Source organism: Numida meleagris, chromosome 4, assembly GCF_002078875.1.
Source record: "Numida meleagris isolate 19003 breed g44 Domestic line chromosome 4, NumMel1.0, whole genome shotgun sequence".
Lineage (NCBI taxonomy): Eukaryota > Metazoa > Chordata > Aves > Galliformes > Numididae > Numida > Numida meleagris.
Window position 1 is genome coordinate 55243258 of NC_034412.1, and position 12431 is coordinate 55255688.

Genomic DNA, 12431 nt, shown 5'->3' on the forward strand with positions numbered 1-12431 from the left:
TGGGATTCTTTCCCCCAGTGGAGTGTTCTAATTGAGATGCATTTCCATTAGATCTAGACAGTGAAACGTGTTTTAAAATGTATCATTTTCTTCTAAATAGAGGTATTGTGAGGGTTTTTGTTTGTTTGTTTTTCTCCATTGGGTTGGTTTGTTGCCTTTTTTGCCTTGCTGGTGCCATGTTCATGTTTTGTTCCAACTGGGACAGTGCTTACCATGACTTACGATCCGCACTGCTAAACGTGCTCACTGCCAGCGGAGTGGAAGTGGCACGGTGGAAGCCCTCGGTGACCCTCCAAGTCCGTTCCTCTCCGAGCGTCCCTCTCGGTAAACGAGCGAGAAAGTTCTAAGAGAACGTTAGCACTTCAGATGGCCAAATGCCTACAGGAGGGGAGCCGCTGCGGCGGCCTCCCCCCGCACCGCCACCCGCAGTAGTACGGCCGGGCCGCCTGGCGGCGCAGCACAGCGCAGGCGGGGCCCGGCGGCCGGCACCACCCGGAAGCTGAGGGGGGGGAGGCCGGAAGCCCCGCCCGTTAGTTCCCGGCGGTAAGGGCTGCGGGCACGCCTCCCGCCGCTGCGGCCCCCTCATGGCCTTCAACTTCGGGGCGGCGGCGGGCGCCGGGGCGTCCAACCCCAGCGGTGAGTGCGGGGCCTCCGGGTGGGAATGGAGGGGCGCAGCGGCCGCTGAGGGAGAGGCGGTGGAGGAGAAGCCGTGAAGGGCCGCCGGAGCCACGGCTGTGAGTGCGGCTGGAGCGAGCCCCGCGGGCGTGCTGCTGGGTGTCCCTGTGCCCTGCAGCTCTGGAACGCTATCCCAGTAGTAACGTGGGAAGAAGGGGGTTAAACCTTGTTTTTAACTGCTTAGTAAGTCGTGCTTGGTGCCGGCTAATACCTTATTCTTGTTATTAACTACGCCTGCCTCGTCTCTGGTGCCAGAACAGTATGTCAGCTGTTACTTCTGAACCTACCTTTCTCCCAGAACTAACGCTGCCTTGCTCTCTTTCTGCTTCATGCTTGTCAGGATTTGGTGGGCTTGAAACCACAAACTCCACCGCCAGTGGGTTTAATTTTGGGGGTTTCGGATTAGCTGCTAATCCCGCAGTGAATTTTAATATTGGGAATTTCGGTGTTCCTACTACCTCAACTCCACCATTCAATTTTGGTAACAGTCTGGCAAGTGCAGGTAGATATTGCATAAATACTTGTTTTGTAATAAATGTTAATAGCAGGGGTCCAAGAATTGCATTCCTGACTCAGAATCTGTGCTGAACTTCCTTCATATCCAGTGAAGACTGGAGGCAAAAGCTCTGGAAGTGGAACGAGTTGGAGAGCCGTGCAACTGTAAGGTTTTTTTTGCCTGCTAAATTCTCCAGAAATAGCTGTTGATGAAAAATGACCGCATGCCTGATTAAACACTGAACTGGAGATGAGTTGTGGTACCCTGCTAGCCATACCCAGTCTAAAATCAAGCCTCGATCACACAGCAAAACCGAAACATTGGTTCTGCCTTTAGGTCTGGGGTATCAGAACTATTGCAGAGCTAGTCCCTAACGCGTCATTTCCTCACATGAGATTCTTGGACTGCTGCAGTCATGGTTTTCATCCTCCCCATGTCTCCTCATCGGCCTTCTGTTGGTTACCATGAATGTGCTGCACTTGTTTCCTTGGAGAAACAAATTTTATACGATCAGCATAAAAAATGAACAGCTCTCACTGTTACCTCCGTTCCTAAAACTGTTCTGCCTCTTGACGTGGTGCACATCCCAGCAAAGTGATTCTCTGGGAGGGGTTTTATCAGCATGATGCGTGCTGACTGCTTGTTGAGAAAACCCTTTGTGGCCCCATGTAGGCTCATCAGTTCTGAGTGACCAGCTGATAAATTTCAAGTTAAGTCTTTTCTATTTTGTAAAAAAAAAAAAAAATAATAATAATAAAATTTTAAAAAAAAATTGCTCAACTATATGAATTTCTCATGTTTTTTCCCATATAGAATTATCCCTTGGTTCTCGTTGCCGCTGCTCGTATAGGAGTTATATTCATTCCACAGCATCGTTGCTCCCTGTATTAGAATAATCTTACCTGTTTTGTGAGCTCAGGGGATCTGGTTTGGTTTTTAATTTGGTATGAGTGCTACTGGACTGTATTTCTTGAGCTGAATTGTAACTAATCCAAGAGAACTTGGATGCATTATTTTGTTTAGTAGTTTGTACTTTTAGATTCTTCTCTAAGAAAGGATGCAAAATTGCTGTGAATACGAATCTATCTAAAAATTGTGTCAGCTGATGGTATTCATGCTAGGGTTGCCCACTCGCTGGTAGGACTGAAACCTAAAAGTTTCAGGAAGAAGCTCTTATATTTAGTTGTGTCGTTTGCTGAATTAAAATGTGATTGCATGTTGGCTTTGATTTAAGCTCTTTATTTTGTATGTATATACAAGACGGTAAGTGCAGTAGGTCTAAAGGGACAATTTATTATTATTATTGTTTTTTGCTATCGACATGTGAATGAGCACTGGCAGCATTTCTTTGTTTTGACACATCGTTTGTACTAGATTGTCTATCTCCATTTGAAATCTGTCAGAAACACGGAGGATTTGTTACCCTGGAGCTGTTCAGATGTCCACATGCTGCACATTGGGTCAGATGGTGTGTTAGCACCACCTCAGCAAAGGGTCTGCAGAGAGATGGTGTGGTCAGAAGGACAAACGTGAAGATTTTGGGAAGCATGGTGGAGCTTGGGCCTAAGCTTGTTTTTCCCTCTGCTAGCCAGCAGCTGGTTTTCCTGAAAACCTGTGTGAAGCTGATAAGTTAAACGTGTTCTCCTCTGGCTAACAGTTGAACCTCAAAGTGAGGGCTGCTGGGAAGGCTTTCAGATGATGGGGAAAGTAGCCTTGGGAAAAAGACTTTGGAGAATTTTACTTGTGTGTAGAAAGAAGTCATTGCTCTGACAGCATTCTTGTATAGGCACAGTGATTACGTGCACCCTGGCCTCAGACTTGAGTTGTTTCTCTTTTTGCTCTTAAGGCTTTATAAATGTCAAAAAAGCTCATAAAACATGATTGCTTATTAAATGCTTAGCTACAATGTTAATTTTTAGGAATACTTCCAACCAATCTAAGAAATCCTACTGCAAGTTGCCACAAGTAACGGGGCATTTGTTACTGCTGCTTTTCTGTTTGCATTCTTGACGCGCCATGGATGTATTGGCTTTCTGGTTTGTGTTTTCTCCCATTTCCTTGGACAATGAACTTGGTCCCCGTGGTCGGTGTCAACCACATGCTTGTAAAATAACACATAACGCATCTGTCCACATGTCATAACACCCACTGAAGCGTGCTGTTTCTTGTCATGTTGTGCACACCTCCTGCTCACAGCACACAGCCTGCCTTACCTGCAAACTTTGTTCATTAGGTGCATTTGGAGGATTTGGGACAACCACTACCACTGCAGCACCAGCATTTAGTTTTTCTGCTCCCACCAATACAGGCACCAGCGGTAAGAACACAAATCTGAAAGTATTTACTTTAGAAAGAAGTGTAGCATTAGTCCTTCATAATTAGTGTTTTATAGCTCAATGTATTTTTATCCTGTTCTCAATAATTCTTTGCTTATTTTCCCAGGACTCTTTGGTGCTACCCAGAACAAAGGCTTTGGATTTGGTACTAGTTTTGGGACAGGAACTGGTACTGGCTTGGGTACTGGGTTGGGAACTGGGTTAGGCTTTGGAGGCTTCGGTACCCAGCAGCAGCAGACCTGTAAGTACGGCCTTCTCTTCATTTATGCTTTGATTGCCAAAGAAAGGGTAAGAGAGCAGCTGCAGTTTGAGTGGTCAGACTGAAGTGTATATTAAAAAGGAGCCTGTTACGCTTGAGCATAGGCTGCGTGGAGGCTTCTCAGAAATTTAGCTTTTGAAATCCCTATGTTTGCAGCCCTTGGCTTTTTCTTAATGAGCTCAGACAAGTTTCTGGTGACACTATTTGCCACTTAGATTTAGTGGTGGTAGAGAGTAGGTTCAGAAACAATGTCAGCAGTCATGGCCTTGTTAGAAGGGGGAAGGAAACTGCGTTCAATTTAAACAAAATTAAATTGGATAGTGAATGACTGCAGGCTCTGAGCCCACTGAATTTATTACAGCAAGGCTACCTTTTGCATTAAGATATTCAAGGTACTAGATTGTGCCATGAGTGAATGTATATTTCTCATTTAAATACGAAAGAATAAGTCTCTTAACTCAGCCTGCAGGAACTTCTTTTACTGATGAAGATTGGATGTAAAAATACACTTTCATAAAGCATTGACGCTGATTTACTTTTCATGTGTGTTTGATTCTCAAAATGTGGAAAGAAGTGATGCTAATGGTACGCAGACAGTATGTGTTAGCAAGCAAGCCTGTCTTTGTTGGTAAAGGAGTTCATTTGTTTCTCTGTCCATTGCAGCATTAGGAGGCAGTTTGTTCAGCCAGCCTGCTCAGACACCTGCCCAGTCAAACCAGCTCATCAATACTGCCAGTGCTCTTTCAGCTCCAACACTCCTGGGAGATGAGAGGGATGCCATCTTGGCAAAATGGAACCAGCTGCAGGCCTTCTGGGGAACAGGGAAGGGATACTTCAGCAATAACATCGCTCCAGTGGAGTTCACGCAGGAAAACCCATTTTGCAGATTTAAGGTATGAAGTATTCAGCTGCTCACAAACAGTTCTGAAGTGGTTATTCTGCTTGCAGATTATGTGTGTAAGTATCTCCTGGGTGTTAAATTACTTTCATTTCTGCAAAGAGTAATATGAAAGAGCATTTTTCCAGATAATGTTTGCACTTTTGATGCATTTTTTAATATAAAGAGGCCTGAAGGTGTACAGATGCTAAAACTCCAGATACTGCTGAGATTCTAGGTAGGAAGTGCATACGTGGGTCATAAAACATTCAGTGATTATGAAACTTACCTCTTCTATGATACCATTTAGATTAGTGTGTGTGGATCAGATCTCCAAAAATTAATTTTAACATGCATTTGTTTAGGTTACAGTATTACAGAAACTATTTAAAATAATCTTCTCACCTGAAGGAAACTTTCAGTATCTGGAATAGGAACTTCATTGGGTTTTTTTTGTTTTTTTTTGTTTGTTTGTTTTTTGGCCTGCTTTAGAAAAACTGGGTAAGAGCCTGGTCTGTGCACAGTATCTTAAATATATCAGCCCATAGATCTTGATCCTCCACAAATCTTGTGCCTGCTGACTTTCTTGCTAAGCTTTCTTGCTAAGCTTTGGTCTTGTGGATTTGGGTCAGGCCAGGCATGGTGATACCCTTCTTTCCCAAGCCAATCCCTTGAAGTGCAAACTTTCTAACCTGAGTGTAGGTTAATGCTTAAGATCAGTTTTGGTATTCATATCGTGACATTTTAATAAAAGCTTTGTGTCAACTCAGTGTATGCAGAACAACCATTTGGTTTCTCATGCGTTACCTTTTTAGCTGTTATCTCGAGCGTTTGGATGATGGTGCACATGAAAGCCTACTTTCTTGGACGTTGTCACCTAAAGCAGCTTTAAAGCTTTATGGGTTTTCGAAGAACAGAAAATTATAAATTTTGTGATACAAAGCTGGTAATCTTGGAGTTCTGTTTTCTAAAATAAGTTCTCATTTCAGGTTACACATGGGGCACCACATACTACATTTATTCTTGTTCTTGTGATATGAGAATTGGCAATGCCATCATGAACTCCCATGCCTTATGCAAAATACTGAGAAATCAGCTGTCTACTGGCCATGGCAGATGCCTACAAAAAATGTAGTTAAGTTGTTTGCATAGTCATTGGAATAAAGCATCATAAGCTCCTTTGGCTTATCACCTCTGTAAGCATCAGACATCTAACAGGAATGAGGTATTGCCAGAAGGGTTGCATGGGTGCTGAGGAAACCAATTGTGCACAATTCCTGTTTTAGAACAAATGAGAAGCATATAGGACCTAAGCAAGAAAAGTGTGCTTTTAAGGTATGGAATAAAGGTTATCATTTGAACAACCATGACAAAGTAAAAACAAAAAAAATTTAAAAAACTGTGTCAGCATGAAAATATTTAATTTTGTAGAGAAATCATGAAAGGGGATGTTTATTTTTTTTAAATGGAAATACTGGAGGTATGTAGGTATGTAGACCACATATACCATGTATATGTGGTCTCAGTACTAGTTTGCCTAGTAAAAGTCGGTACTACTAAGTACTTTACCTTGGTGTATAACAGGCTTTAATCTTCCTTGTGTTGTTGAGTCTTTCCCCACAGTGTGGGCTTCATTCAGAACTATGGAAATGAAATGGATGCATTTTTTTTTTTAAAGTAGGTGATAGCTTTGTTTGAGTATGTTTTTCTTTTGAGGTGGCAGAAGGATTAGATGCCTTACATCAGGGGCAGATGTAGCTCCAGTAACATGGAGGTCTCTTTAAAAACATGAGATTTTGTCCCTGTCATTCTGAATTGTTCCTTAGCTGTTTCTGTTGTGCTCCCTGACACGACAGCTCAGCCAAAGGTGGCTGGTTCTGCAAGGCTCACACTTGTGGGAAATAACTCTGCTGACAGAGACCAGGCTTTGGCACACATCCCCACCTTGTTTCTCTCTTCAGTTGGTCTTGAACAAGGGGAAAGACACAGGTCACCCACATGCAGTGATGAGGCCTTAAAAAGCACCCTTTGTTCAACATGTCACCACCAGTAGATTGGTGCAATGATTCTTACACGAGATGAGATGAAACAGTCCTACTCTGCTTTCACTTACAATGAGTTATCAGCTTAGGTCTTCCATAAAGTCATGTGGAGTTGATTTTGGAGCCAACAGGGTTTTTTAAATGGGGAGAATACACCACTACTTAGCACAAATAGCAGAAAGCATTCTTGTATTAGCCTGTGATGTTGGATTAAAACATCTAACCTTACTACAGCTTTATCACAGAAAGGATAAAGACAGCATTAAATTTTATAAGCAATTAAATTTTATAAGCAAACTCCTGACAATTAATAACATAAGGAAAACTGGCTGTCCTAAATTCTTGCCCGATACCCTTACAAGATGCATGTATTAGCTAATAGGAATATTTCACGTTTATGTTTTGAGTTATACTGCCAGGCAAACTGGGTCAGCAGGATTAGAAATGTTAAGAAATCCATGAAGATTTGCAGTTGGCTTATCTTTCAGTAAGGTTATGTCAGTAACTTTTTTTTTTTATTTAGACATCTGTAAATGTAATGTAAAGCTTTTCTGGAAGCCTCTAGTGAATTTTCTGTGAAGCTGTCATTTCCCAGTCCATAGTACTGGTTTACCAAAGATGAGGAATGGACGCTTGGAAACCTTTTTCTTGAAATTTCTGGTTTTTGTTTTTTCTTTTTTGAAAGATACCTACTGGTGGCCTTGCAGGGTACTTCTATAGGAGTATTGATATAATGTCTTTGTGTCTCTAAATATGTTGTGACTTACATTTGGAACCAATTGAGGGGTTTATCTTGGTTTAGTCCCTCCCCTTCGTGCTCCATGGATGTGTTTTGGTGAGTAATGCATCCTCAGTTTTTTTTTGTTTTTTCATTTGCAGGCTGTGGGTTACAGTTTAATGCCCAACAACAAAGATGAAGATGGCCTGGTCGTCTTGGTCTTCAATAGAAAAGAAGTAGATATTAGAAGCCAGCAGCAGCAGCTCGTAGAATCACTACACAAAATTCTGGGAGGAAACCAGACCCTTACTGTCAACGTAGAAGGTGTTAAAACGATGCCAGATGACCAGTATGTGAACTTGACACAGTTTGGCTTTTTCTTCAGGGCTGCACATTATAAAAAGGGATGACACCTAATCTGTTTACCAAGTGGTAGTGGTTCTGTCTTCCACTCTTACTGATTTTTAGATCTGTTTAACTTTGTCTCATTTCTTCTTGATTTATTTAAGCATTAAGTCCATTTATCTTTCCTGTGTACGCTGCCTGTTTTTGCCGGAGTGCGCACCTGAAAACCCTCAGCTCAGTTCAGGAAATAGGCTTTTTCAGATGATGCTGACATTTCTGCTTGTTACTTTGCTACTGTTTCTTGTTTCTTAGAAGACGAAAGCTTTTGCATTATTAATACAGTACTAGCATCACTGTGTAGTATGGCTGTTAAACCTGGGGGTACCATATTTTTGTAAGCTATTTACAGTGCTTGTAGGCTGTTTTCTGCTGTGTTGTGCTAAACCCTAGATTTACTGGTACTTGATATCTCAGTTGGCTAAATGAAGTTAACCATCAGCTGGGAAAAGCAGTAACTTCAAGTTTGTTCTTCACTGAGTTAGCCTCTGTACGCTGTTTCTTTGTCTCACAGTATGTGTTTGTCTTGCTCAGGACAGAAGTGATCATTTATGTCGTTGAGCGTTCACCCAATGGCACTTCAAGGAGAGTTCCAGCAACCACCCTCTACGCCCACTTTGAACAAGCCAACATAAAGTCATCACTGCAGCAGTTGGGGGTCAGCTTCTCCATGGCCAGAACGGAGCTCTCCCCAGCCCAAGTCAAACAGCTCCTTCAAAACCCCCCTGCTGGTACGTGGTCTGGGGCTCCTCGGGGGCATGGTCAGGCCTCTGCCAGGTGCTTATTGGTTCTCTGGGAAAAATGTGGGTATCAGCCCACTGGAAAACACTGTTTAAAGCTGTGGGTGTTTCAAAGGCATTCTGATGTGCTGATCTGGTTTTAATTACAAGCTAGCTTAGTTGCTGAAGTGCTACCTAGTCAGCTAAGACAGTAATGCAAAAACTTTATAAGTAGTATGCCACACAGTGGCAGACTATATGCGATTTGGCCACTGCCAATTTGACTTCTCTGATGGAGATTGTTCTGTGGCGTTGCTTGTTTGTTTTAAAAAGCTATAGGTCAGAATAATCATGTCCTTTTCTTGCTTCCTTGGTTGTTGGCTTTTTTTTTTTTGGTGGGGAAGGTGGTGTCCCTTAGCCTGTATCTGTATATTACATGGCTACAGATGGTAAATAAACAGCTTTATTTTAGTTTGCTGCTCAAGATAATCATAGTATGTGCTCCATATCTATGAAATATTCTGTGTAGCGCTTGCAGTGAACTCCCAGCGGTGGGTAGGGAAAGCAGTACATGGTATGCAACAGGTACTGTGTAGCATGTTCGCTAAGACCGCAGTGTTGAAACACAGCAGACATTGCTATACGTGGATTGCAAGAACTTGGGCAGAACAGCCAAGCTGCAGGAAAGAGATGAGCAGCGGAGTTTCATTGCTGCAGCACTAAGGAATAGGGGCGCTGTGCTGCAAGGTGGTCTTTACCATTGGAGGTGTGTCATAAGGGCTGCGTGATGGTGATTGGGCACAGCTTGTTAGTCTGCGTTTGCAGAAATAATAAGGAATTTTTCTTCTTTAAGCATGGGCTGCCTGCTTGGATCAATTGTTGATCGTTCCTTCTCTGCCCTTTAAGGCCAGCAGGAGCATACCTTTTGGCACACAGCCCAAGACCAAGATTTTAAGAGCTACCCTTGTTTAATCAACCTTAGTTTGTACAACTGTCATTAGGCATACTTCATGGGGTTTGTGTATTTCCTAGTATTTTTTCTGCTTAACAGCTGTAAGACATTATCTATTCGTATCTGTCCCTACTAAAAACCTTTTTTTTTTTTTTTAAGGTGTTGATCCTATTATATGGGAACAAGCCAAAGTTGATAATCCTGATCCTGACAAGTAAGTCTAGTAGTCTATCTGACTATTATAAAAGTACCTGAAAAGAGGGGAGAAAAACAGAATAGTGTGTAGTAACCTTCAGGTAACTGGTAAGAAACCCCTTATAGGACAACTTTGTCCAGTGCTGATATAATTTGAAGAAATTAGGTTAACTTCTAAATACCTGCCCTAATCCCTTTACTTATTTAGGTGCTTAAGAGGAGTCAGGTTGAAGAGCTTTCTTTTGCTTTTTTATTTTTTTTATCTTAATTCATCAAAAGCCAAGATCGCTTGTAATTATTATTTCTTGCAACACGTTTTTATATAAAATGTTTATTTTCTTGTAGGCTTATTCCTGTGCCTATGGTGGGTTTCAAAGAACTGTTGAGAAGATTGAAGGTCCAAGACCAGATGACCAAACAGCATCAAACTCGCTTAGATGTAAGTTTTCTTTTATCATGATTGCTTGCTTCTGCTGAAGGATGTGTTGTAAAATTAGTGCCTCTCCTGTACGCTAAAAAGTGAAGGTGGAACCACATGCATTGGACTGTGATTAATTCTTTTTTTCTCCTCCCAATTCCATAATATATTACTTAATTGTATCTTTTGGCCAAAAGTATGCTTTGGGTTTTGGCTTTTCAGGCTCAAGTTTACTGTGCTGTTGTAGGCTAAATCAAACTTGGATTTTTCAAAATGGCTGAATTAAGTTGCATTGACTCAGACTCTTAATTTGGATGCCCATATTTTTCATGCCTTCTGGAAATCCCACTTGCATATGAAAACAAACAGCAACCAAAACAGCAGTGGCCCAGCAAAAAGCTTATTTGAAAGCATCTTTTGCAAGGACCTTCAGCTGCTGGACTGAGTACTATTTTCAAACTCCTGGTTTCAAATTAGGACTAATGTGCTCTGTTATCAGAAACTCTTAAAACTTGAAACTAATCTACGTCTATCTATGCATATCTATCTATGCAGATAATATCAGAAGATATCAGTGAGCTGCAGAAAAACCAGACTACAACTATGGCAAAAATTGCACAGTACAAAAGGAAACTGATGGCTCTTTCTCACAGAACGTTACAGGTAACATGGGTATTGTTAAGCGACTCATTCTGACAACCAGCTAGGTGCCAGAAGGCAAACCGAGAGGGGATGGGATCCCAGTATGACCTGTACAGTCGTGTGCATGGCCAATATTGAAAATGAAATTCTGACTTCCTGTAAATTGAATTAACATGCAGAGCTGTCAGGGAAAGCTTACTCTGAAGCTGTGGGACTGCTGTGAAGTCTTAGAGCAGCAGAAGGAATGACAAAATAAATTTGATGAGCAAGTTGCCGGAGGAAGAGCAGAAAGAGACAAGGTTGGGCTGGCAGGGAAAGAGATGAGCAAAGTCTTCTCTAATGAACCTCAAAGGCTTCTTTTGCAGGTGTTAATAAAACAAGAGATCCAAAGGAAAAGTGGCTATGCCATTCAAGCAGACGAAGAACAGCTTCGTGTACAGTTAGATATAATACAGTGTGAACTTAACGCACCTACACAGTTCAGGGTGAGTAGTTGAAAGATTTTTACCCAGAACCTTACCAGTAACCCTGTTCTTTTCCTCTGAAAATAAACTTTTCCAAACTGTCCATGTGCATTTATCGTGGAAAGCTTGTAGAAGAGAAGTCCAGCAGTATTATTAGCGCATCATGTTTTCTGCTGCATGACTGCTAGGTATTTAAGTATTTTTTAATTCTTTAAAAGTAGTAGCGTTGCTTGCTCTTTGTATACCTTCCACACACACAAAAAAAAAGTGAGTTATAACTGGAATAAGCAGTAGCAGTTCCTGCCCGGGTGCCTTGGAGTGATGCATGCAGGAGCTCTAGCAGATGTAAGGGACCTTTAAAGGTCCTTTCCAACTCTAAGGATTCTGTGATTTCTATGTAAATGAGTAGTCTTTAAGTCTCTCTCTTCTGTTTTCACAGGGCAGACTGAATGAGCTCATGTCCCAAATCAGGATGCAAAACCACTTTGGAGCAGTGAGGGTTGAAGAGCGTTATTACATAGATGCAGACCTCTTAAGGGAAATAAAGCAAGTATGTATTACCTGGTTGACTGCTGAGATACTCTCAATGTCATAATTCAATCCAGCTAGGCACTGATTTAGGAGATGTATTTAGAATTTTGTGGTTTTTGTTTGATGAAGTCCTTTTTTCAATGCCTCAAGGTAGTATAATGCTAAGATTAAGCTGTTAGTGCTGAAAGTGCTGTTTTTATTTCTTTATAAAGTAATTATGCTGTGTTTTTCAATGTGTCAAGGCCTCTAGATATGGCTACTTTGAGAAATCTGACTTAAAATGTTTGAAGTTAAACAACACTCACACTGGTTTTTAAACTACCTGCAGCATCTGAAGCAGCAGCAAGAAGGCCTGAGTCACCTAATTAGCATTATAAAGGATGACTTGGAAGACATCAAACTGATAGAACATGAGTTGAATGAGAGCATCCCTATGAGAGGAGGTTTCTTCAGTTGACGTGCAAGATGCTGCTGGGTTCACATGGAATGTTATTCGAGTTTATGGTTCACCTTCCAGGGCCAAAACTGGTGAGGTAAAATAAAATGTGCATTTTTCAGGAGCAATGGTGTACTGGCTTTTTTTTTTTTTTTTCAGAATCTGCAAAGCCTCTTCTAAGCTTTTGTACTTGACCTTTGGAAGGTTCATATTTTGTAAAGCTGTATACACTTTAAAAAAAGAAGGAAAACTGAATCTGTTCAGATACA

General features: G+C 41.6%; 1 protein-coding gene across 2 annotated transcripts; it reads left to right on the plus strand.

The window, feature by feature from the left end:
- On the plus strand, positions 486–12286 carry NUP54 (nucleoporin 54). Of its 2 annotated transcripts, XM_021394215.1 has the most exons (13): positions 518–636; positions 1016–1177; positions 3405–3488; positions 3614–3748; positions 4430–4659; positions 7565–7752; positions 8340–8536; positions 9636–9690; positions 10017–10110; positions 10645–10752; positions 11097–11216; positions 11635–11745; positions 12055–12286. In XM_021394215.1, exons 1-13 carry the CDS (start codon positions 585–587, stop codon positions 12181–12183), a joined length of 1665 nt encoding a protein of 554 aa, XP_021249890.1. In that variant the 5' UTR covers positions 518–584; the 3' UTR covers positions 12184–12286. The 2 variants fall into 2 exon arrangements, with proteins under 2 accessions (XP_021249889.1, XP_021249890.1); XM_021394214.1 differs by lacking the exon at positions 1016–1177 and having other exon boundaries at positions 486–636.